This window comes from Polistes dominula, unplaced genomic scaffold (genome assembly GCF_049000335.1).
Source record: "Polistes dominula isolate Pdom_NZ unplaced genomic scaffold, Pdom_raw_medaka contig_23, whole genome shotgun sequence".
Classification (NCBI taxonomy): Eukaryota; Metazoa; Arthropoda; class Insecta; order Hymenoptera; family Vespidae; genus Polistes; species Polistes dominula.
In genome coordinates, this window is record NW_028300963.1 from 1,154,941 (window position 1) to 1,182,273 (window position 27,333).

The 27,333-nt window shown below is 33.2% G+C and overlaps 2 protein-coding genes across 6 annotated transcripts in view; one reads left to right on the forward strand and one right to left on the reverse strand.

Moving 5' to 3' along the window:
• Nucleotides 1–287: 287 nt before the first annotated feature.
• Nucleotides 288–10,530, reverse strand: metro (membrane palmitoylated protein 7-like protein metro). Of its 5 annotated transcripts, none has more exons than XM_015318874.2 (11): nucleotides 9,512–10,530; nucleotides 8,413–8,699; nucleotides 8,199–8,330; nucleotides 7,537–7,563; nucleotides 5,893–6,060; nucleotides 5,707–5,778; nucleotides 5,487–5,611; nucleotides 5,274–5,398; nucleotides 4,069–4,371; nucleotides 3,260–3,603; nucleotides 288–3,179 (listed from the first exon to the last, which is right to left on the reverse strand). In XM_015318874.2, exons 1-11 carry the CDS (start codon nucleotides 9,552–9,554, stop codon nucleotides 3,003–3,005), a joined length of 1,803 nt encoding a protein of 600 aa, XP_015174360.1. In that variant the 5' UTR covers nucleotides 9,555–10,530; the 3' UTR covers nucleotides 288–3,002. The 5 variants fall into 5 exon arrangements, with proteins under 5 accessions (XP_015174360.1, XP_015174362.1, XP_089028693.1 ...); XM_015318876.2 differs by having other exon boundaries at nucleotides 4,069–4,245; nucleotides 9,512–10,529; XM_089172567.1 differs by lacking the exon at nucleotides 9,512–10,530 and adding an exon at nucleotides 8,781–8,817.
• A 1,376-nt stretch (nucleotides 10,531–11,906) lies between these two features.
• The window catches only part of LOC107065297 (protein bric-a-brac 1), a 315,949-nt gene continuing 300,522 nt past the window's right edge, over nucleotides 11,907–27,333 (forward strand). The window contains exons 1-2 of the mRNA XM_089172673.1: nucleotides 11,907–12,062; nucleotides 13,292–13,404. The gene's annotated coding sequence lies outside the window, so the exon portion shown is untranslated. The remainder of the gene's footprint in view (nucleotides 12,063–13,291; nucleotides 13,405–27,333) is intronic.

The window sequence follows — 27,333 nt, forward strand, 5'->3', positions numbered from 1 at the left end:
ATTGATGGTGACGGTGGTAGGTGCCGGTCGTGACGGGGGTGACGGCAACCCTACAATTATCTTACACCTGATATTCTGCATTCGTCTCATTCTTTCGAAACTTTGTTTTTTGAAGGTTTCACTTCTAAAACGTGTGATCTGCACACATGTTTTTTTTTTTTTCATTCGCTTGTTAAGTCATTATTCACCAAATGACTTGTAGAGTGTGTGTATGTGTGAGAACCGTGGAGTGAGTGTAGTAAATAAAAGACGAATATCTAAGAAATAAATCAAAAAGACAAGGTAAATACTTAAAAGTGTAATGCTATATTTCGATAACATACAGAGTTTACATCGAGAATGTCAATTCAATTACAGCGCAGTCTCGATAGGCGCATGTCCCTTTTCTATCTCTTTTTATTTTCTTCTTCTTCTTAATTAATCATCATCTCTGTTTTACGCTGTTTTGTTATACATTTTGTTATTTTATATCATGGAAAAAATAGCAACGTTATGGAAATGCCGATCGATTGGAAAATACGATAATTGCGTTAGGCGACATTTTGATTTGATTTTCTTTTTCTTTTTTTTTTTTTTTCATTATCAAACGTCGCACATTCTAAGTAGATTATTTATTTGGCAACAATTAACAACAAACAGGATCAAGGATTGTACGCAATGGTGGCCGTATTTTTGTTCTTTTTTCTTTTTTAAATATACATGCGCGCATTTATTATTAATTTTTATTATTATAATAATTATTATTATTTATTATTATTATTATTATTGTTTTCACCGTTCATCAAAAATGTTTAACGACGAATTGTTATCAATCAATTCTTTGAAAATTTAGGGAAGAAAAACGGTACCATTTAGAAATCGTTGATCCCAAGGCATGCGAGAGTTCTCTCTCTTTCTTTTTATCTTTTTATCTCTCTCTTTTTATTCCTATCTCTGATTAGCTTCGATCCTTTTCCTAAGTAACGTTCAAATTACGTAACACATCTCCCGAAGGGAATTCTCGCGCGTTCAATGGGAGGTTTTAAACATAAGTAGTTTATTTAAGTAAGTTAAGTTAATAATTAAGTTAAGTAAGATTAAGTAAATATATACATGTTAGACGAGATTCAAGAAATATTCGCATGTTCTGGAAGTAATAAGGTAAATGACCACGTTAGATGGATACAGAATGAAGACAAAACGAGAACTATTAATTCGTATATACATACACACACACACATACACACACATGTTTTTGCCAATATGTAGCAAAGAAAATTTATTTTAAGTTTTAGATTTTGCGTATTATAGATTTTAATTGAATTTTTCAAACGGCACGAATTAAATTGATCTATTAATTGATATTAGTAAAGAATATATTATGTATTATGATATATCAGTTTAGGTGCAATCAAAGAAGTTCGTGCCATTTGTAAGATCAATAGAAATAAATAATAAGCCAATTAAAATTTTTACGCTTATACGCGCGCGCGTGTGTGTATTATATACGAATAATAATTCAAATTCTTCATTTGCGGCAGGGCACATTAAATTAGTTTAATTATCGCAACGAATTATATTTACGAATAGTTTGCTTTTTCTTTTTCGATTAATTCTCATTTTCTTTCGAATTCGAAAAATGTATCGATCAATGTAATATGCAATTAATACGATCAATCAATCAATCAATCAATCAACATGTTTCTCAACTTCATAACTTCAAAGGATACAAAAAATTTTCGTCATCGTAGTCGTCTCGCGTAACACAACGACGAAAAGTCTCTTTGGCAGTAAGGGCGCTAATTCTACGCGTAGTTTGTTTGTTTATTTGTTTTCTTTTTTTTTTTTTTTGGTTTGCATATTTTCTTCTTTCTCTTCTTTTTATTTCTCTCAATTTTGTAACATTATTTTCTTTTTGCCTTTTCATAATGATTCAAAATTAAAAAATAAGAATTAGGATTAGCGAACGACATCGAATTTGCGGTTCGAGTATACCTGAGAAAAATTATTCGACCTCTTCGATCGTACGTTCGCTCGTTTCATTAACATTTCCGAATTGTTTCCTAATTATTTTTCTATTATTTTTATATATTTTGTTAATTCTCTTGCTTTCCTTTCTATATATATATGTATATTTCTATTTCCTTTACTCTCATTAACGATCGATCGAAAGGAAGAGAACTTTACGTGTATGCGTGTTCTTCGCGCAGGCATAGAAAATTTGTGTACGCACGCGTGTCTCTGCTATATGTATGTGTGTGTGTATGTATGTATGTGTGTATGTTAATGTAATATTTTTTTAGTCGCTTCTCCTTTCCCTTTTTATATATATATATATATATATATATAATATATATATTATATAATTCGATTTAATCGATAAAGTAGTTCATTCTTAAACTCGTCGACGTACCAAATTTGTCTTCTTTTTTTTTCTTCTTTATTTTTTCTTTAACTATGGGTATAAAGGCAATGTAACACTCTAAATTGTAAATTTTGTTAACTTCGAAACGTCGTAGGAAGTCGACGCGAAAACAGCCATTCTTGTTTGGCAAGTTATTCTTCCTCTCGAGAATAAAATCGATTAATCGTACATTCGTTCATTCCTATATTCGAACTTTACGTCATACTCCTTTAGGAGGCTTAATAAATGAATTTGTTTCATTTAATAACAATCTTAATTTATTAATATCTATATATAAGACAACAACAACAAAAAAAAAACAAAAATAGTCCTTATATTACTTTTGTTAATTTAGACAAATTCTTTTATCAATCAAGAATTTAAGTATTGTGTTTGAAAGGATTAAAAATACGAATTAATCTACTGTCTCGTTTCATTTCGTTTCTCGAGAGGAAATAAACTTATCCTTTCTCTTATATAGCGATAAGAAGCACGTATTGTTTATTTTTTTTTATCTCTCTTTCTCCTTTTCTCTCTGTGTTGTCCGCATTATCTTAATTAACCATATCACCTTCCGTTCATTGGTTAAATTCGAATAGGTTGTAAGAGAGAATTGTATTCATTGCACCCAAGATGCTGGAACCCAAAGAGGTTCGGATTCAACTTTGTGAACGGCGTTGACTAGTTGCTCAAAAGCTATCGAAAGATCAGCATTTACGATGATTTCGTCGAAGAGATGAGAATAAAGGAATTCTATCCTTGCTGCACTGTGCAGAATCTCATTGAATTCTTCGTCCTACGAATTAATAGGAGTAACAATTAATAATAATATAACAAACAAAATAATATAACAAATCAATCGAGTTTTAGATATACCGTAAAACCTCGCGAGTTGCTCTCATCGAAGGTAGACCTAGCTCTTGCTTCGTTTCTAGTTTCTTGAAGTGTCTCAAACCTAGGTGGTTTGATATAAATCACGTATGGTTTAGATTGTGGTGTTCTAATCATCTTCAGAGCCTGATAATGTGGACTTAATAAGCAAACGTATCCTGCATTGATCAAAGAACTAACACTTTCCGCACTAGTCCCATAAAGGTTCCCTTTGTATTCCCCATACTCGATAAATTTACCAGTTTCTATGTCCTCTTCCATTTTTTCACGAGTTACAAAATGATATTCCTTACCGTCGATTTCACCGGACCTCGGAGGTCTCGAAGTATCTGTATGGAATAAAAGATATAACAATTAATTTATTCATTTCATTGTATATATTTTTTTTCTTTTTTTTTTTTTTTTTTCTAGTCGTACAAATACAAAGTTTCAACTACCAATGTAAGCAGAAAATACAAAACTATGATGTCACGAGGGTATTCAATTTAATGCTTACGAATACGTAATCCGACTTCATTCAGAAATTCGTTTCGCGTTTCACAGTTCTCTCGGTGCGATTCGATAGAGTTTATCTCTTATATACTTTATGTTTTATCTTTAGAAACGAGTGTCCCTTTTCGTTATCATTTTTCTTTTTTTTTTTTTTAATTTATTTGTCTTATTTTCTTTAGGAATAATTTAATATTTTACAAAAAGAAATACATTTTTTCAAAATTCATCTAGAATTCTTTAGTAAGACTCGTATTTTTGTTCGTTAATAAATAATTAAAGTTTATTATGAAAAAAACACTCACAGGGAACAGGAGTTTTGTACTTGTCAGGATCGGTAGCCATCAGCCTCCTCTTGAGTTCGTTTCTGCCAACACCAGGTGGTCCAATAAGAACAACGGGTCTGTAGAGACCCGGCCTTGGATAAAGTTTGGCGACCTCTTCGTAAGTCGGTACTTCTTCCCGATCAAAGTCGTCGTTTTCTGCAGCGTCATACATGATTTTTTTAGTTTTTATTCCCTGCAAGTTGCACTTTGTAGGCGAGGCGTGCAAAGAGGTACTGGGACGGGGGCACAATGCGGGCAAAGGCACTGGAACAGAACACAAGCCTAACCGACGGTTAAGCCGTCAGGCCATCATCCGTTAAACCACAAAATTACTACCAAAAAAAAAGCTTGCTTTGATTTGTTTGTTTTTATTTTTCTTTTGCTTTTTCTTTTTAATCACTCTCCTTATCATTTGTTGTTGTTGTTGTTACAGTAGTTTTCTTCTGTGTACGTGTATGTCTTTTTATTTTTTTTTTATTTTTCTTATTCGATGCTCTTTTAATGCTCGTACCTACTTCGACAAAAATTTCATTCCTCTTTTTGTTAGCAAAGCATTTGGGACTGATATGATATATGTTAGATAAATAATTGATCGTCAGAGCACATCTTTAGAAGAAATAAGACAAACCAGATCCTAGACTCGAATCGGTTATGTTATTTATCCAGATAATAAATTCGTAAGCAGACAATGTCTTTCTGAAGGACTCAACACGTTTCATACCAATGAGAAAAAGAGAAGGAGAAAGAGAAAGAGAGAGAGAGAGAGAAAGTGATCGATCGATTCATCCCTCTTTCATCGTTAAAAATAGACGACGAAGTGACTTATAAAATTTATCATGCTCGTCTCGTATAAACGTGCCTTTTTTCTTTTTCTATGTACTTTTTACCAATCAAATCGGATCTACCATTTATTAATATTACGTGTGCTCTGAAAATTCGATTGTGGATAAAATCTAATGTTACTTTTATGTTATTTAATTTGAAGATTGATAAGAGAAGGCACTTAATGCGACAGGTGACATGAGATAAAAATTCAAAATGAAATTTCATTGAATAATGAAATGTATTTGGAATAGATTAAAAAAAAATATAAAATATATATGTGTAATAGAAAAAGAATAATCCAATGAGATTACGATAATCGGATGATAGTTAAAGAAATATTGATTAGATTATCAACTTACTTATATTGTCATCGTCGATTTTTTCCCTTTGTTGTCTCTCGAGAATGATCCTACGTTCCTGAAGTGCTCTACTGGGGATCAAACCGGCTCTCATATTTCGATCACCTTCTCTTCTTGCTTGCCACCTGATTCAATGTTCAATTGTAGTTTTTTATTTTTAACTAAATCACCGAATCTTTAATCTCGATATTGAAAAATCGGAATATCGTTTACCAATATGCATCGTCCTGACTGACGATGTGCAAAACATCCCCTTTGACGAAATCCAATCCTGCTTCCTTGCATGGTATGTAAGGATCTTCGGAAGCTTTGTACGAAAAATGTGCTCTCACTCGTACCTTTTGATACAAGATTTTCAATTTTAAATAATAAACAAGAAAAATGATTTTATTCTTATTTATTATTATGGGGTAATTAATATTTATTCAATTACCTTGCTTTCTCTTATTCCACCCTTACTGTCTGCCGGTACAATCTTGAACGTAATCGTACCTTCCGAATTTTGCTAAAACATTTTATTAAAACATTTATTTTCTTTATAATTAATTATATAAATTTGATATTAAATAAAGTATCATAATTGTAGATTTATGTAGAAAACATAATTCTAAAAATGTACCAAAATTTTAAGAACGCAATTCGGTGTCTTCCCTTCAACGCTGATACCATTGACCTCGCATACTTCATCCCCAACATGAATAAGGCCAGATCTGTCGGCTGCACCACCGTGCATTATTCGTGCGATCACGATCTTTCCGGTTTCCTCGCAGGTCTTTATGGTTGCTCCCTATTTTCAACATGCAAACTAATATTATCATTTCGTTGAAACTCGTGTTTGTTCGATTTAAAGAGAAGAACCTTTTTTTTCGTACTTTAATAAAAAATAAAAAACAAAAATAGATCGAAAAAAAATTACCACGAGGAAAGTCATCTCTTTCTCTTTTACTCGGAGACACGTATCTTATTTTTTTTTAGAAGAAAAACCGATAAAAAAAATACATTAAAAAAAAAACAAGAAAAAGAAAAGCTACAAGAAGACAGATCGAACACGATCGAAATACGTGAAACTTTTTTTACATTTCCTTTTCGATTTATTCTTTATTATTTCTGTTTTTTTTTTTTTTCTGTATACTTTATTTTACATTTCTTTTCTTTACATTGGAATATTCGAAAAAAGGATCACGTTCAATGTTCGATCTTTTTCTTCCTCCCTTTTTATTTTTTTTCTATTCTTTTTTTCTTTTTTTTTTTTTTTAATACATCACTTTACGTACTCTCACTTACGTGTATATTTATTTATTTATTTTTTTCTCGAGACGAGGTAGAACAAATTGATTATAATTCTATCGTTTCGAGAATTTTTCGTACGAAATGTAATCGAATTGTTTTCAAAACTATAAAACACATGCGGGTCAATAACACAACGTATCAGATTGTAGAAAAATTGTTCAAGCCAAAAAAAAAAACAAATTAATTCGAACAGTAATTACTATTACTACAACAACAACAATAATAACGAGAGAGGGGAAAAAAATAAAAGAAAAGAAAAAATGATTACAGCGTTTCGGCAAATGCAAAATAAAATTTACATATACTACGCATGCAATATACTTATGTACAGAAAAAAAAAAAGAAAAAAAAACAAGAAAATAATATCCAAAAAATTATAAGCATAGGGTGATCGATAAAGTACAAATTGGTAGAGACTAATGAACGAACAAACTAAGGGATGAAAAATATAAGAAAGGGACGAAGAATGTTAGTAAAATTACACACATATTATACATAAAAAAAAAAAAATAACTTTTTAAATAAATTTTTTTTTTTTTTTGAACGATTTCGCGTACTTAATATATAAATATTATAATATTTGCGATAAAAGGCCAAACGACAGGCGCTAAAAAAAGAAAAAAAAAATAAAAATAAAAAAGATATAATGCGAAAGAAATAATGAACGGAACGGCAGCCAGTAAAAAACATTGTGTGTAATTTTGAATGAAGTGCAACGATTGTGTTGTTGTTGTTGTTGTTGTTGTCTATCTTTAAAAATTATTCTTATAAATATGCATGTTATATATGTATCATATAGAAACGAGATGAAAACTTTTTTTTCTTTTGTATATTTTTTTGTATCATTTATTTTTTTTTTTTTTGAAAAATAACAAATTTTTTTTTATCATACCCGTAGCATATTAATATAATATAATTAATATTAATTATATCACATAATATTTTGACGGGTAGTCAAAAGGCGAAAACTTACCACGATCGGTTCGACCCCGGTGCCGCACTTCGAAGCAAGTTTGACGATGAAAGAAATACGTTTATTACTTGAGAAAATTCATTTTGTTTCTCTTCTTTTTATTTTTTTGTTTTGTTTTTTAATAACCGGTCAAACGGAGAAATAATTACTATTTGTAATTTGTTGTACAATTTAAAAAAATATTGTATTTTTTTATTGTTTTTTTTTTCTTTCTTTTTTTGGTATCTACTCGGTGCTTCAGAAAAAAAAGGAACGTTACAAGATATATAGATATATAATTTTTCAAAGATCGGCATGCAAGTATAAACGATACTGATAGAAAAAAAAAATACAACGCGAGATGATAATAATAATAATAATCAAAATAATAATAATAATAATCGTAATCATAATAATAATATAACTGAGACCTCTCAATCTTTTTTTTTTCTTTTTTCTTTTTTCTTTTTTTTGTTCTTTCACCCTATCGTCCCAGTTTTATTTCGCGTTTTTTGTTAAAGGGAACACCCCTCGACGATCAACGATTAATTTTCCCTTTTCTTTTTTATTTATGTTGGTTTCGTTTTATGTCAAAGGTTAATCAAATGGAATAAAAGGATAATATGTATACGGATAGTCTAAAATCGAAGTTACGATCGAACAACAAATCGATTTCTACGTACCAGGGGCTCGTTAGATTTGACCAGCTGAACAATCTTAACCGTTTCTTCATCCTCGTCTACTTCCAATGGTATTTCGGGTAATCTGGGATAATAATCCTTTTGGGCAACAGCATCGTGAGCACATAGTAGACCCTGAATAAAGTTGCAAAGAAAAAGATGAAACTATTAAATTGATTAAACCAATAATTATTTAGTTAAACATAATCATACAGACCTGCATATTGGGTTTTTGTAAAAGATGAAAAAGTTCTTTGTAATCTTCGGAAACGTGAGTTTTCGTAGACAACATATCGAGAACTTCAATATCAATGTCCATAGAATTGGACAATACGGGAAAGAACTTATCATCCTTGACATTGTTTAATATCTTATTGTGAACAGTGACTAACGCGTTCAACTCCTTAGATTGTAACAACTCGCTGAGAAAACCAAACTCTTCGTCGGTACAACTTGGTATTTCCGATTTGTTTTCCTTCAAAGACTTCAGAAGTTTCGACAATGCTGTAAAGAAATAGATATCATAGATTAATGGAAATGTTTTTATTTGATGATAAAAACAAAAGTATATGGTTTAAGGGTAACTTTCATGATTTTGAAGATACATGTATACGTATCCTATGTATGTAATATGTATCCCCGGCGAATCTTAAAAGACCCACGCGACGTTGGCACGCGAAACCTTGCAACTACACAGGAGTAATACACTTGGTTTACGTCAGACAATATATTTTCGTGTCGTACGAGTCGATGGCCACGGGTCGATGAATTAACGTCATTGCTTTTCTTTTTTTACATTGATTCTATTCTTTTTTTTTTTATAACACAATTTTATTAGCCATTATTTAAGTAAAAACGAACGAATGAACGAATCATTTCGCATTTATCTTTGTATAACTTTGTTTAACTTTTCGAATAACTTTACGTGATCAAAGAAATATGTTATGGAGGTTTGTCAGATCACTTTTATAGATAATCGTATTTTTTATTAGAACAATAAATGCCGAATTTATTCATCTTTATATCTATCTGTATATTTAACATTATTCTCTTGATACAGTTAAATGCGATTTAATATCACGTTTTTACAAATAATTTATTAAATAATTTCATACTTGACTAAACAAACGAATCGTACTATATTTATCTATCGAGATATATATCTAACACTGTTTTCTTCGCGCATACACGAGTACACTGAACTAGAAAGAGAGAGATAGAGATAGAGAGGCAGAGAGAGAAAGTAACTCGTGCGTTCAAAGGGATGAAAACACAGATAGAAAGAGAGAAAGAGGATAACTAATTCGTTAACTTACCGGGATCCCAGTTAACTTTTTCCATGACGAGAGCAGCTGTCATAATTTCCTGTCCGTTTGTGGTATTTGCAAGTCTGTCGTTCTACCGTGGTTTATCAACGAGAAGAATAAAATCCCGGCGGGACGCTTTCACAGTGACACCACACGGGTGCTGATATATATGTATATATATGTGAGTATTTAATATATATATATACATATGTTGAAAGAAAAGAAATAGGTAGTCGACGACGACGACGACGACGACGACGACGACGACGACGACGACGACGTCAGAACGTCGGGACGTCGCCGCAAAGAATGAACAACGAGGAAGTAGAGAATAAATGAGGAAGAAGAAGTAGTAGTAGTAGTCAAAGTAGAAGAAGCAGAAGTGGTGGAGGAAAATAAGAGGAGGAATAGGAGTAAGAGGGTGAAGAGAAGGAAGAGGAGAGATGATTATTCGGGTCAGTCACGACGTATTTCTGGCAGGGTCGCAGGCAGCGCCGCGAATAACCACCCGTCGTTGGAAGGATCGTTTCTGTCGTTTCGTATTCGCGCCTGGAGTATCGTTATCATAGCGAGAATAATCCGTTACGTAAGCGGCCGCCTGTCACTCGAGATCCGGGGTAAAACGGAGCCCGATATTCCTATTTGCATGTATATATGTACATGTACAAACATATACACGTTTATCTATCTATCTATATCTACATATATATATATCTATGTATATACATATATAGATATATGTATAAGAAAGACAGAACATGCAATAGGACGAAGCCGTCACCGGATTGGCCCATTTAACGAGCACAAGCTCAGAAGGTTGCCGCTCTTGAAGGGTGCCCTCGACACCTTTAACGAGTATCTATATTTTTCCTCTATTATTACTCTTTTAGTACAATGATCGACTATGATATTACTCGTTCACTAAACACCAATTCCTCCTCCTCTAGTTCGCCACCGTCCTCGTCTCACGTCCTCGACGCGAAGCGTCGCGCACACTGCCGACGCCATCTTCAGAACGACCGAACCCTCGTCTCTACTTCACCCTACCTCCCTACCACCCTTTCCACCCCTACTTCACCAACCCCTTCTCCTTTCCACTCCTTCTTTTACTCCCCCTTATTTCCACCTTTTTTTCATCCCCACTTTTCTACCTTCCTTCCCTCCGTCCTCCTCAATTTACTCTATGTGCGCTTATTAAAGGTTCCTTCATAATAAGGGTTGAACAGTGGAATCTATTTCAATTGAATTAAGCTCTATTCTTCTAGAGAGATTTTGCAGTTTTTGTCTTTTTCTTGTTTTTTATAATCAATTGGATGATTTTTATTTCGTTTAGGATACTTTGACGATTCGTTTGTTTCGAATGGGAAACAAGGGTGTTTCTTGTGAAAATTGCTTTAAAGAGATGGCAGAATTGTTACCGGCCAGTGATACATAGTTGGTTTTTGTATTATAGTTATTTTTGTAGGAACTAATTGTTGGAGTGAGAAATAATTGATTTTTATATTCAATTAGAATCTATATTTGCTAGGATTGTTTTTGATAGCGATAGTAATATGTCTTAAGATATAAATAAGTGAAAAATATATTGGATTGTTCGTAAAAATGAGTACCACTGTGGCGTCTGATGCACCCACGTTTATAGCGCCACCGATGAGACGAGACTACATACGATTCGTTGGAACTTGGCCTGCATTTTTTAACATTTTACGAATAGTTCGTCAATAAATATAAACTTCTACTACTTTTCAACTTGTCTTTAATGTTAATAAAATATAAATAATATAATATTAACCGTTTGAGTGCCAAGCGGCGCGATCGCGCTTCTTCTGTCCTGTCTTGAAAACTGCAGCGCTCTGAGCTGCGAAGCCCATAATTACAGCAGGCGCGAAATATTACAATAACAAAAAAATAATATAAAAAATAATAAAAATATAATATAACAAGCGCAATCGCGCCGCTTGGCAAATTTCGACGCGGAATATAACAAGCGCTATCGCGCCGCTTGGCAAATTTCGACACGGAATATAACAAGCGCTATCGCGCCGCTTGGCAAGTTTCGATCAGGAAATGAGAAAAGCCCGTGGCACTCAAACGGTTAATATATTCGAGATAAATATAATCGATTCTTGTACAAAAATTCGTAGTATTTCTCTCAACGAGTAGTAAAAGTCAATAATCGTACTCATTTATCCTCGATTAATTTATAATAATCAAAAGAAACAAAGAAATTCAAATATAATAATGAAAAACCATGGAAAAATGTAAAGAACGAGTTTGAATAGGCGTCGCGACGCGACTTAAATTTGGCGGGCTTCGAAAGTTACGGGGGGAAAGAGGAAGGAAACGGCGTCGTCGCGTTAGTACACTGAGACGCCGTCGACTTGGCAGCACTATCGCCAATGTGTACATGCAGTCGTTTCGCGGACAGAGAGAAATGTCTCCGCCGCAAGTCTCCTCCTAGTATTTTGGTGATTTCCGTGGCCGTTTGATTTCATGTGTATCGCGACTCAATGGGATACTTTTAAAGAAGATAATATTTGATCGTTTTGATCGTTCATTGGTAAGGATCAACGACATTTCGACAAATTATTTGGTCCAGTACCTAAGGCGGCAGGAGCACACGAAAAACAGGACGTACACGAATTCACGGGGAAGATTATTTATCGCGAGAAAATTTCCTTTCGTTATTTTTGTCCAACCCCCAATTACTTCCCTCCTTTAATATTGATATTAAAGTTTGATCATTTTATTTAATTATCTTTTTATTTTTATTTTTCATCCATTCGTATACAATCATCGTTTTTCGCGTTTGTGTCGTGTCTTTTTTTCGTCGTCGTCGTCGTCGTCGTCGCCATTTATTTTGTTCATTGGAAGAAGCAATAAGAGCAACAACATACAACCATAACTGCAACTGCAACTGCAGCAGCAATAGCAACAGCATTAGAAGCAAGAGCAGCAAGTGTCCTCGTCCTCTAGGTCGTGCATCTCTCTCGCACTTTGGGCCATGCCTGCAATCCACAAGTGGTTGTACAGTATACAACGCGGTGGCGACGCCTGCGTCGTCGTCGTCTTTGTCGTCATCGTCGTCGTCGTCGTCGTCGTCGTGTGGCGTCTCTCATGCGCGTCGTGCTATAGAGATGTCAAAACTATTATTCTCTTCCCTTCACCCCTCAAACACTCCTTCCCCTTTTATTCCCGACCTGTCCCTCTCTCTTTTTTACTCGTTTCTTCGAATATCATCTTGCCTACGGCTACGAACTTCCCAATTTTTTTTTCTTGCATTCCCGTTTTAAAGCTTTTTCAGATCCTTCATATTTTCTTTTTTCTTTCTATTTCTCATCATTTTCATTTTATTTTCCTCCCCGTCGTACTGTCAATTAAAACTTGTACTTTAAACGAAATAGAACCTTCGGCTTTTTTCGGTCGAAATCGTTCGCGCCATTTTATCATTTATCCTTTGAAATTATCGATTAGTCCAATTTGAATCAGTCGGTACGTTGACAATCCTTTTTTAGGATTGATCCTTTTTATCCTCTATGCTTACACCTACGATTGTGTTTTTTCTTTTTTCTATTCTTTTCTTTTCTTTACTCTTTTTTTCTTTGATTTTTTTTTTTTTTGTATTTTTGAGTGGGTGAAATACTTTCATTTCGCGGGTAAGAAATTCTTTCGTACCGACCGTTCCTTCGTTTGAGGTTAGAGTTCTTGATTCCGACGTTCCTATCAATTTTATCTATCATTAATTTTTATCATTTTCTTTTGTTAATATTAATTTATTTTTTGTTACAGAATTTCTAACGCCCTATTGTTACACATTCGTGCCCGATTCCAATTGTTTCAACCCAGTTTTTATTTTCTGCAACCTTTTAAATTTGATTTTCTTTTGTTCTACAAATTTATTGGTAAGTTTTTATTTACATATACATATATCTTTTAATTTCATTTGTTAATTTATTCTAATATCCTGTCTTTTCTTTTAAACATTCTCTTGAATTGTCAATTGTTAAAAAATAATGAAAAGAAATTACGAGTTTCGTCCATTATTACCGTTGACCGATCATATCAAATTCGCTTTTCGTGCGTCAGATGGCGAGACCTGTACCTTTCCGAATTAAGCGATACGAAATTTAAATGTCCTCTCTTCATATTTGTTTTTTTTCTTTTAATAATTATAAGAAAAATAAAAAGATCATACTTACCTCTTTATTTAAAAAAAAAAAAAACAAAATCAACATCACTTTCTCGTACCAAAAACGTGAATAATATTCAATGTAATTACCAATTTGGAAAGTAAGATGGAAAGAGAAAATTAGCGATTATAGATAATGATTAGAGAGATGTAGAAAGATAGTAATAGATAAACAGATAGATAGATTAGTAACGGTATCTATACATTGTCCCAGTATAATTAGATTTTCCAGTTGCAATTACGATAATAGTATAAACAACGAACAAGGAGAAAGAGGATGCGGTGGAAGTGGGGTAGATGTGGGAAAGTGGAGAAGAGGGGAATGGGGAAGAGATGGGGGGTTTTGAAGGGGGGTTTGTTGGGTGATCTAAAGCAAGATTATCGAACGTACAAGCGATTATCGAATATGAAGTATAATAATTTAAAGGGTGATTATGCGTGCGATAATTTAAACCACGATCGTCGAAGGAAAACGTTTAGCACGGTTAACGTGACAAAGTTTTAAGAAAATAAAAGGGATGGGTGACATAATTCGAAAGTTTCTTTTCGGTAGGAATATGAAGGAATATTTCGTCCAAGTATTAACGAGAGAAAAAGGGAGTAGGGGGTTGTTTAGTTTAGTAGGTTGAACGTTCGACGTTAGAGGAGTCCTTTTGGTAAGAGGAAGAGAGAAAAGGGAGAATATTCGCGTTACGCTTGCAAAGTGGGTGGAATAGGTGGGGTTCGGGGGCTTTCGAGAGAGAAAGAGAGAGAAAGAGAGAGAAAGGTGTGGAAGAGAAAACGGCGGAGAGTGTCAGGAGAGTGTTTTACTAGCCTTAATTTCGTGTGCTTTCGCAGCCAATATGTCGGGCAGTAAATTCCGAACTTTCTGCCTCTCTCGGCTTTCGGCATCGCGCGTTTTTGCGATCGTGGTTTTAACGATTTCAGCCAGCTTCCATCCTCCCACCAATCCCTTCCTTCCTTCCTTCCTTCCTTCCTTCCTTCCTTCCTTTACTCCCTTTTCTCCCTTCTACTATTCTCGTAAAAGAGAGCCTTGTCCCGTATATTAATTTTCGGTATAACGTACGGCACTTTCGTTGTTCGGACTTTACCGCTGGACTTTAAGCGTCTTTACCATTGGAAACGGAGAAAAGGGATTTTTTATTATTCTTCTTTGCTAAATTAAGTAAACCCGGAAGATTATTTTCCTTTCTTCGTCACTTTGCCTACCCTCGTTTCTTACTCTTGAAATATTCAAGATGATATTACATACGTTCCGATTCATAAACAAGCAAAATCGAAGTTCGGGTAAAGTAAGACATTCTCGATATATATATATATATATATATAAGCTTATTTTATATTCCTAATATTAAATTATAATCGATTGAAAATATAAATTCAAAATTAAGGGTATGGATGAATTTTATCGATGACGATCTTTTTGGAAGAATTTGAATAAGTCCTTGGCGAATACGTAAGAAAAGAAAAGACGAAGTATAAGAAAAAAGGGAGAGAAGATGTATGATGAGAGAATGAAAGAAAGAGAGGAAGAAAGAGAGTTAGGGGGGGTTGAAGGAGAGGGAGAGAGGGAAGGGTAGGAATCGATTGAGCCAACATTAACGCTGGGTAGACTAATAAAAAAAAAAACAGTAATTTACTTAGTAAAACATAAAGCCACGTCGGTGGCCGGCGAAGGAAGGCAAACACATTAAACATTTAGAGGGCATAATAACCCGTGGCATACGTAATACGGCTGGCGCCCTTTTCACCGATGTCTATGAATAATGTACATACGTACGCCAAGGTATGACGTAGGCTCACCGACTTGTGTGTATTTCACGATGGGGTAGTAGATCGACCAGGTTAGTTTCCAATAACCATCACGTTACGTTTAACCATTTCCAAAAGTATCCTTTTGTTGTATTTGTACACTTATTGATAAATACAATTGTAAGTAAGTCGTCTTAACACGCTTGCAATAAATCAGAAATATTTGTAAATTATTCTTCCTCTCTTCCACCTTATATGTACCTTCTTAATGTCAATTTCAAATTTTTTATCAATGTGTTTAGAATTTGTTTAAAAGAAATTTTAATATAGGATCGTTCAGCCTTTCAAATTATAATATCTTACGTGCGAGTATTCGAGAAACACACTGTATAAGATTTAATAAAAATATTATGATCATTCTTGTGAGTAATCATTGGATTGATACTTTTTCTTGTATCTTATGTTGCAAAGAATCTTGTTAGATTAATTTTTTCTATTATTTATGTTCAATCATAATTTTTTATAAATCTCAAAGAGATCAAGAAATGTTGCAGGAAATCTTACCTAAGAAGTAATCTTTCAATAAAAACATTTCTATGCGTAATATATTAGATCGTTGCATAATTCTTATCTTGTTTTTTCTTATTTTTTTTTTTTTTTTTTTGAATCCATTTAAAAATCCATTAGAAGTTGAGAAAAATGTCTTTAATTAATGCTAAAACTGATCGTTATAAGCGACAATTTATAAACATGTGTATTTATCAAAGTGTTTATTAATATGTTTCCAATGAAAAAAAAAAAGAAAAAAAAAATGTTCTACATTTTATCGACGCAAAAAATAAAATCGGACACCGATATCAGAAAGAAATACTACTGAAATTATGCAACGACCTAATATTATAACATTGATGTTTGTTAAAATTATGCGCGTATAACTCGTTCGTGTAAAAAATATTTTAATATCGAAATCATTAATGTATGAAATAGTTATAAATAATTAATAAGATTATGGGAATAAAAAAAAAAAAAAAAGATAATTGAAAGCCAATTTAATTTGGTATTTTGATTCGAAGTCATCGAGAAGAATTGTATCGAAAGTTAATGTTAGAAAACCCGATGCATTATAACGGTATTGTTTTGTATGGGAATAGTATAAATATAATAAAAAAAAAAAAAAAAAATTACAAAGAACAATAGTTTCATGTTCAATTTCTTTATCTTTCTTTTTGTTTTTTTTTTTTAATCGTATTATTATGTTGATATTTTCTAATTCCGACAAAGCTCTTTCTCCTTCTTTCTCTCTCACACACACACCACGTATGCACATATGCATTTTGATGTTTCCATAAGGTAGACAATGCGAAGCAAAGGAATGCAAATTCCTTTTTAAACACATTCTTGTTATAAAATCAAACGTTAATGATGATATTTGTAAAAATCGTATCTACAATGTCAACATTGTTGATTGAACAATCGAACCAATAACTATTTGTGAACAAGGCTTTGTTGCAATCGTAAGAATAAACGAGAGAAACAGGTAAAAAGGTAATCGATGATAAGAATCTTTTTTTTTTTTTTTGATTTTTATTTATTCTATACAAGTTCAATCGTTTCTTTTATATTTACGAATGTAACTACCGAACAAATTGCTGACGGTCATAAATATATTTTTTTTTTTTATTCATTCCAAATTTTCCCGTTCATTGAAATTCAACGACGTTTATGATTGCAATCGTTGTTTTATTATTTTTTACATACTTACATTTTATTCGTTATTTAATCCGATAACAAATTGACCATCAGCCGTAATCGATGATAAAACAAAACAACAAAAAAATATCAAAGTTTTCTGTTAAAAATTGTACGTTTGACCGGTCGAAGGTATAAAATTTGAATTACAGTTAATTCAAAACCAATAAGAATACGTTTTTTCCGTGATATTTATTCCAATTGTATTTAATACAAATTGTTCCTCTTTTATATTTTGTTTTCTCTCTCTCTCTCTCTCTCTCTCTCTCTCTCTCTTCTTCGTAATTATTTATTAATTTCTATTTTTTTTTGTTTTTTTTTTTTTTTACTATTATTTCGAATTGTGTAATCTTTCGACGCGTTAAATTTTAGAATACAACAATGTTACATTTCGTTAATTTAAAAAGAATCAACGAGTAACAAATTTTCAGCCGTTCGTTTTAAAAATGTGCATTTGTTATAAATAGTTTAAAATATATTATCACGATTGTGATTTGACAATATTAATACAATATTGTTGCATTTTATCGAGCCATTGGTCGAAATAGTAGTCTAATGGAGTCAAATTTATTGGCAAAATATCGAAATAGAAATTTTATTTTGTTTCCTTTTTTTTTTTTTTTATTATTTTTCTTTGTCTTTCTTCTTTTCTCCCCACCCCTTAGTCTCATCTCGTTTGCAGAGAGAGAGAGAGAGAGAGTAAGAGGGGAAGGGTGGGGCATGGGAAGAGTGTGATAGAGAGAAAGAGGGCGAGAGAGAGAGAGAAAGCTCTTCCCGTCATAGGAATTATCGTAATCTTGACAGAAACGTGAAAAACTTTTCATGAATTTATCAAAATCGTTAGAGCGTCCGCAAAAGCGAGTCGGCAAAGTTGATTTTATTAATCAATGCTGAAAGCAGGTGTGTGTGCATACTCAAACGACTTAATTCATATTTCAAAACATCGGAACGTAATTTTCCTTGCTTGGAAAAAAAAAAATTGTTCAATAGTTTTGTTTATATATATATATGTATTATTATTATTTTTGTTTGTTTGTTTAAATCATCTTCTGCTTCTTCTTCTACTTTTTTTAGTTTTCCCATTTCGTTTCTTTTTTTTTTTTTTTTTTATATTTGTATTATTTCATTTTTTTCTTTTATTGCATCGTATTATTAGGAATGTAGGACGATGATCGATATTACGATGTTGCCGATATTATACTTTGGTTTTGTTTAAGTTATTATTCTTATAAATCGTATACGCCCATAAAATTCCTTCGATTTTATTCTTATCTTCTATGTAATGCTATTGCAATCTACAAAGTAGGTGTATCAATGTTTCTAGGTTTTTTTTTTTTTCTTTTCTTTTTCCATTTCATTTCATATTTCTTAGTTTTGATATATTATTATAGTACTCATCTGATATTACAATATTTATTAGTTTGTTTATCGATATGTTGGTAAAATATAGAACAATTTTGGTTCTTGAAGAAAACAAATTTATCATCGTATAATAAATTCTATATTCTTTAAACAATATTTTATTTCAAGGATTTAAATATCATGAGACACAAAGATTTTATTTTATCCATCGTTTATTTCAAGTTAACTCGACCTGGAAACCTCATAAAAATACATACCGAAAGTGAACTACCCCCAAGTGAAAAGAAATCAAACTATTAATACAAATATATATTCCATCGTTCTATTCTTTCTCTCTTTTTCACAAACCCACACACACACACACACACATACGCACGCACCCACTCATATCCACTCTTATCAATATCACAACATATATACAAAAATAATTTCAACAGAATAAAATAAAATAATAATAACAATAAGAAAGATAAAGTCAAAACGTGTGTTCGATTTCTTTCGATGAACCATCGAAGTTAGTGAAAAGAAATAAAAAAAATAAAAAATAAAAAAATAAAACCGGGGTAGAAAATAACGAAACGATAATGCTTGGGAAAAACTGTAGAAAAAAGGGTTGGAGAAGAGTAGTAGGAGTTTTGTTAAGAGGGAGGATGGCTTAGGAATGAATGCAGGACAGTTCAGCAGTAGCAGCAGCAGTAGCAGCAACAGCAGCGGTGAAGCTTCCCCTCCGATAAATCGTCGAGGTGACTGCGGGCGGTAGCGTTTGGCAGGCTACGCGTTGTGCAACGAATATCGCCATAAAGGCCAGCTCAAAAGTCAATCAAGCGGCCCGAATTACGTCGAAAAGCGGAGCGCGAGCGGCCGACCGGCCGCCGATATACAACAAAATGAAAGCTATCAGAGGTGACAATCCGCGGACGACAAATCAGCGTGTATATTTAATGCCCGTGGTGGCACTACCCCCGTTTTACCCCCCCAACGACACCTCACCTATCCTCCCACTTGCTACCCTCCCCTCGTCATATCTTCTTTCTCTCTCACTCTCAGCTCATTCAGTGTGTATGCGCGCGCACGATCGTGTCATCGCGTTGTTACTCGGATATGTCACTATGCTACCGGCATAACCCTCTCTCTATTTCCATCTCTGTTCGTTTCCCTGAGTAGTAGTAGTAGTAGTAGTAGTAATAGTAGTAGTAGGTTCGACCCAAAGCGTTATTCGAAACGCTGGCTTACACCATACCCGCTGCGATCTAGCGCAATCAGTGCTATTATATTAATATTTATGCCCCCTCTTCCAGTAGCCAGTGTAGCTGCTGCAACTCCTAGTATCATGGGTATATATATATACTTCAGGCTATGCTGGAGAACGTTCACGTTCCCCTACCTTCCTTCCTTCCTTCCTTTCTCTCTCTCTCTCTCTCTCACTCTCTCACTTGATTCCCCACCTCTTCTCTTCTCTTCTCTTCTCTGAATATTCCCGACCGATGGCAACTCGCGAAAAGCCAATCCAAAATGAACTCGGCGGCCGCCACCTGTCGACGTTCGTGGTTTTCCATCGGTGAACTTGCAAAGATATTGACAGCTACCGACTGATATCAGTGAGTTGGTACTCTAGAGAGAAAGAGAGAGAGAGAGAGAGAAAGAGAAAAATCTGATTCTCTAGTCGATGATTTGTATCTATGTATCTATGTATTCTATATGTCTCTGTGTACATTATGTATCTATACGTACATAGGCATAGGGGTAACTGCATCTATTATGGAACTGTACCTAATATCAAACCCTCGCAATATGTCGACTAGTAAACAACATGAACTATCGAAAACTATAAGAGATACTTCAATTTTTTTTTTAAATCAATGTTTCATCATCAGGTATCATATTTTTTAACTTGGTTTTTTTTTTTAATGTATACAATTTTATTAAAAAATTTACGATTTAGACGTTAGACCTTTGACAATGTCATTTTCTAATTCTTATTTCATTATTGAGTACAGTTAATTAATATGTTAAATTAAATATAGCATATATGGGTTAATATAAATCTATAATAACTCTTATTTAACATTTCATTAAAAAATTATAATAATTTATAATATAACCTTGAGTTTAATTATATTCTAATTTGGTTTTCTCTATGACGTTAGCAAAGGTTTGTACGACGACTACGTCCATGATAATGATAATGATGATGGTGATGGGGTGATGAAAGCGAAATGGTAGAATAGAAATATTTTTTACTCGAGTAATAATATTTTATATAATATATTCATTAGTCTTGCTCTCGCAGACGACCCACTTGTTACGTAGTATGTAAATTTATGCGCGATAGATTCGATTGTATGTAAATAGTAAAAGGAACTCCATTCCTTTGCATAACTCGCATATAGGCCCTCTCTCTCTCTCTTTCTCTTTCTGTAGTCTCTTCTTCGTCCATTACGTATATGTAATATTCTTTCTCATTCTTTCTTTTAAATTATATATATATATGTATATATTTTTATAGGTGTGCAAGTGTTTAAATGTATTGGTAATGCGTTAGCACACACCTCTAGTTTTCCATTGCGCGAAGACGATTATTATTTGATTTACATTAGAAGCGAGGACGTGCTTTTTCTCTTCGTGCCATGGACAAAGAGGCAAGGCTCTTTTATGACTTTTGCGAACGTCGACTCGAATAGAATCTACTACTACTACTATTATTATTACTACTACTATTACTATTACTATTACTATTACTATTACTATTACTATTACTAATAATACTACTACGTTAACACTCTTCAAAGATCGATAGATAGTAACGTTGTTTTAGAAGGATCGACTGAATAAATATACGATACCTACGTAAAATTACATTCCCTCGATCTTTCGTTGAAACAACATTCGATAAATGTAATTATTACAGAACACCTTCCTATACCTTTTCCTTCTAATAGCTCATTAGAATTAATGTCGATGCTATTCTATGTTAGTCATAATATTTTCAAGAGAGACGAATCTCTTTCTTCTATAATATGTATATATATATATATCTCTTCTTTTATATTATATATTTAAATTGTTAAAGATTTAAATGTTATATTTAAATTATAAGAATAGAAATAGAAGTCTGATCTACCTGAACAAGAGGGAGTTATTTTACTAGAAAAACTAAAAAGTTGAAAATGTAGAATATCATTTATTCGTGAATTATGTTATTAAGTTTTATTTTTGACAAATATAAATTTAACAATTGTATAATAATATATGAATCAAGTAGATAACGTTATTCGAAAATAAATGATATTTAACACGTTCCGTGCCACGTGTACCACCGGTGGTACACCACATATTATGGTGAAAATATATGTTTATAACAAATTGAATTCTGTAGAAAAATATTTCTATTAAAATATTGATGCATTATACAAAATGCAATATAGAACTAAATACATAACTTATATTTACAATAATTAATAATTATATATAATGGTTGATTCTGTTAAATCAAAATTAAATGGTCTTAAATGACAAGTCAAGTAAAAAGGGCTTGACACGTAACGTGTTATAAATATATTTCGTATGATTTAATAATAACGTTGTCAAAATAAGATGATCGTTGTCAAAAAAGGGTAAATAAAAAAAAAAAAATTGAATGATAGAAAGTGTTCTCGTGTCATTGATACACACACCGTATCTAGTCATGCTCGATTAGACGCGCCTAATCGATGTTCTCAGAGTGAAATCCACGAGACTCCTTCACGAACGATTACCTTCTACACATTTATCGTAAACGTTCAACGAGCCGTGAAACCAAAGAAAAGTGTTTTTGCCGTCTTTTTTTTTTTCTTTTTTCCTCTCTCTCTCTCTCTCTCTTTCTCTTTCTCTCTTTCTCTTTCTTTTTCAACGTTGACCGCGAATTAAATCCTACTCTCAATTCTTCTATCGTGTTGCATGGAATCGTCGTTGCAGCTAATTCGTGCGAGCTACTAGCTGAGTGAGTTAATCCGAAAAAGCCCCCACGTGAAATATTTATAAGTATAACTTAGAATCGACAGATGGGTTTTCAAAACATGTATGTATGTATGCATGCATGTGTGTTTATATCTCACTCACTCTTTAATTTTTTTTTTTTTTCATTTCTTTTCTTTTTTAATTTAGTTTCGTTTCTCTCTTTCTTTCTGTCGGTTTTGCGTTCCTCATTTGAAAACCCCGCGGGAGTCGGTCTAGTTTTTCTAAATTTCCTATTGGTCACTAGATGGGGATGGATATTGTAATCGCTCTCCTAACCGAGTAAATCGCCCTTTTATTTCGTTCATCGACACTCTATTTCTCTTTCTCTCTCTTTTCTATTCGTATACTCTCGAACGACGACGACGACGACGACAACGACTACGACCCCTTGCCGAGTTTCAACCCCTCGTTGAAATTCGACAGCACGTGGGTTCTCTTACGAATGTCAATGTGAAAATACATAGGGTTTAAGAATTCTTCTTCAAACTTTTATCTTTATTTCTTTCTACCTTTTAATACAAATGTTTTAATTTTATTCTTTTTATTTTTGTTCCTTCTCCCACATCATCGTTTTGAAGAAAATAAAAAAGAAAATTTTTAAACGCGATATCAAGTAATAAATTAAAGATAAGATATTCTTCAAGTTGGTACGAACGGATACAATAAAAATAAAAAGAAGAAAAAAAAAGGGAAAACAATATTATTCTACCTCTTTGAACGATGAATAATAAAATCATTTTATGAATCCCTTCCTTGTGATAAGAATTTTCTATTGAATAAAATAAAAAAAACGAAGAAGAAGAAGAAGAAGAAGAAGTAGTAAGACAAGGTTTAAGTCATTATACTTATCATCATAGAAACCCCGTAGAGTTTAGAGGGTTTGCCCACCGACTGCGAATTGCAGGTTAGATTTCTAAGGGCGGTGACGGGTGGTGGTTCTATACCCCCAAAAGAAATTTTATTTCCTCCTGTACGAATTGGCTACCCGGGGTTACGAGCGCGTGTCCCTTAACGTACCCTGAATTAGATCGTAGACGGTATTATAAAGATAATCCGGGAAGAATTTCGAAACTACCCCTCGTGGCTTTATAGGAGTAATAAAAAAAAAAAATAATGAAAAAAAGAAAAGCAAGAAAGAGAAGTGTCCTCTCTTTATGATAGAAGTGTATCCAAATAAACGAAGTTAGGAGAACTTCGGCACACATCTGTTCTAACGTTTGTAATCTCTTTCTTTTTTTCTCTCTTTGCATTCTTATCTTTTTTTATTTTTTATACTTGTGCATTTTTGTCTCTCGATTTCTTTATATAAATAATATATTTAATCCTTTGAGTGCTATGGACGTGTATATATGTGTTTGGTAAAAATGACTAGCGTGGTTGTTCGACGCATATATGTACGTATTTGTTAATATTAATGTAAAATATATACAATGTAATAGTGTTTATATTAATTCAATTAAATTATATATTTAGAAAGAAAAACTCTTTAATTATTAAATATAATTGATTATTAAAATCGAAGGGTTAACAATTAATATAAATAAAATGTAGAAGATGTTGCAATATTGCAAATTGATAGATCAAAATGATAATGAAATGAATGATCATACCTAAATACCGTGATCTCACAATTTTTCCATATGAAGGAGGGAAAGAGTAAGGGAGGAGACTTTTATCAAGAATACGATCGTTCATCTTTGTACATACATACACACGTGCACATGAATAATATCGTTCGTGCTGTATTGCACCTCGGGCCATAGAATTATGCATTATGCCGAATGCACTCGCTAAGCAGTATGATCGAATTGGATTGGGGGTACCGGTAAAGTAAGGAGATACACGAATGGGCGTAGATTAAGTAGATAGAGAAAAGGGAAGATGAAAAAGGAGACGAAGGACGCATAGTATGAAGTAGAAGAAGAAGAAGAAGAAGAAGAAGAAAAACAGAAGGAGTAAGAGGAGTAGGAGGAACTTAAAAAAAATCAAAATCAAAATAAAGAAAGGATAATACGATAAGATAGGCAAGTGTGTGAGAGAAAGAAAGAGAGCCAAGTGGATGATTTTCGTGATTTCACGATTCAAGATATCGAAGGGGGATCGACGGTAACGAGCGAATCGTGACTCGACGCTTTCTTCCTACGGTAGCTCTCGTTCGCGAGCCGTTACTGAAAGCAAGTAAGCAACAGTAACAGCAAAGTGAACGAGAAAAAGAGATAAATAGATAGAGATAGAAAGAGATAGAGAGAGAGAGAGTGTGTGTGTGTGTGTATGTATGTGTGTATGTGTAGACTCTTGTGAAAAGCACACTAGCGTGAGGGTATGCCACTCGTATCGGGAGTCGTTTCAGAAAGATAGGAACTGCCACTTTACCATGGCCACTTATCGGCCATGGTGAGCCAGTGAGGCTTCTAAATCGCCTCGACGATAGCTTATGTGAAATCGGTTTTAGAACTCCTACGTACTATACACACCTATATATCCCATAAGTACGCAACAAATTTGCAATTTCCACTAGGTGGATCGCGACAATTATTATTATTTTTTTTTTTTTTTATTTTTATTCTTATTTCTTATTCATACATATGTATAGGTGTTATAGGTATATATGCTCGCAACAAATTTGGAATTTCCATAAGGTATTCTTTGTATATATAGGCGTTACGGGTATATATACTTACGCACTTAATTCCATTTTTTTGTTGTTGTTGCATTTCCTCTTCAACTTTCTCTTATTTCATTTCTTTCGGTACTTGTTTCCTTCCTTTTTTTTTTCCTTCTAGTTTGAAGTTGTTCTCGTTTCTGTACCTGTTTACAGAAGAAGAACGTGCATACTCTCGTGGTGAAAGACCACACGAGACTTGCGCGTTCTCATGTAAAATGCCCAAGGATCTATATCGATCTATCCATTTCTATTCATGGATGGGAGCGGTTCGGTTCGGTTTGAACGATCGATCAATTTTCAAGTGCAGTTATCGTTACACCGCGGTAGTAACCATCGAAAGGAATTGCCCCTGGCTGGTGGCTGCTGCTGCTGCTGGACAACTCCAAGACTTTATCGAATGGAAAAGTATGTGCTAACGACCCTGACGTAAATAAGGAGGAAAACATGATAATGGAGAAGGGGTTAGGATGAGGAAGAGAGTGTTTTTGATAATGTTAAAATTGAGATAGGGGTAGTAGGGATAGTAGGGATGATGGTGATGATGGTGGTTACTTTGTTCGTGATTTTTGCAATTGTAAGTTGATAGAATTAGATTTTTTATTTAATTGTTCAATTAATAAATCAAAGTTCTTTGTAGTTATATATATATATATAGTTTTGTTCTTTTTTATGATATATGATTATTACATTATTATAATATATACAATATTACTTATTATATATATATATTAATATTATATATATTTTATTATTACTATATAATAATACTATATAATATTGTATAGTATTTAATTACTTATATTACTTATTATATATATTATAATATTATACAAATTATTTGTTATATTCAAATCTATCTTTTATAAATAATTAAATAGTAATAATAATAATAATAATAATAATAATAATAATAATAATAATTGATAAGAAAGTAAATAGGAAAGGAAAGGTAACTAGAATCGTTCGTAATCGTTAAATTTTCTATGTTTGCGTTGTTGCCTACGTATCATCCCTTTTCTCTCTCCCTTTTTACTTGAGTTACTACTGTGCTCCCTATTTCAATTCGCACATGCACGCACATCGCGAGTCTCCCGTTCGGTTCTCTTAGTCAATCATAAAATTACTAGGATTCAAGCGAATCGATTTAACGAGCCACCCTCTTATTCTCTTTCTCTTTCTCTCTTTCTCTCTGCGTTTCAAATTTATGATTATTTTAGAATGGATAAAAAGGAACTTCGATGCAGGATCGTTTTTGAGAACCTATCTTTTCTGAGAATTTGTAATAAAAAGAAACAAATGATAAATAGATAGACAGACAGACAGACAAATAGATAGACAGATAGAATAAATGTAAGCAAATTTAACGTTACCTGTGTAATTTCATTCGTTTCTCAAGGGCCGGCTGGGCCGATTTTCGTCACAATACGATAGTTTCGTATCGCTAAAAAGCTCGTACGATGTAAAACGAGAAGAAGAAGAAGAAGAAGAAGAAAAAGGAAGTAATAATAATAATAATAAAGAAAGGAAGAAAAAAAAAATAAGAAAATAAATAAAAGAAGAGAAGAAAGGTTTTTTCTAGATCGGAGAACTTGATGATACGTTGCCTCGTAGGAGGGCCGTCCAAAAGCGAGAAGAGAAATAAAGAGAGAGAGAGAGAGAAAGAGTGTAAGAAAGAGAGAGAGAGAGAGAGAGAGAGCAAAAGTAGGGGGAGTAGAAAATCGGATCGCATGTCTACCTCGAATCTTTCCGCCATCTTGCAAGAATTCTTTCCATGGTAAAGAACCAACGAACAAGCAAGCAAGCAAGCAAGCAAGTAAGTAAGTAAGCGAATGAACGTAGAAACGAAAGAACGAACGAACGAACGAACGAACGAACGAACGAACGAACGAAAGAAGGAACGATGAGAGAAACGACGAGCGGCGAAAACCGAGCTCTGCGATTACATTCCCTTATAAATATGCAAATACGTTGAGGGGCATGGGTGCACGATGCGGGGTAAAGAGAAGGGGCCGTTCATGGGGGACAGAGAAAAGAAGAGGAAGGGATCGTAAAGAAAGACAAGGAAAGAGAAAGAGAGAGAGAGAGAGAACGATTTCTGTGGGCCTTTCATGGTTTGCA

Coding starts and splice junctions, on each gene's coding strand:
- metro (XM_015318874.2), bottom strand. CDS start 9,554: ATGACAGCTGCTCTCGTCATGGAAAAAGTTAACTGGGATCCCG. Junction 5,779..5,892: donor ATTGCGTTCTTAAAATTTTG/GTACATTTTTAG, acceptor AAAATGTTTTAG/CAAAATTCGGAAGGTACGAT. Junction 4,372..5,273: donor AATCGACGATGACAATATAA/GTAAGTTGATAA, acceptor ACCGTCGGTTAG/GCTTGTGTTCTGTTCCAGTG.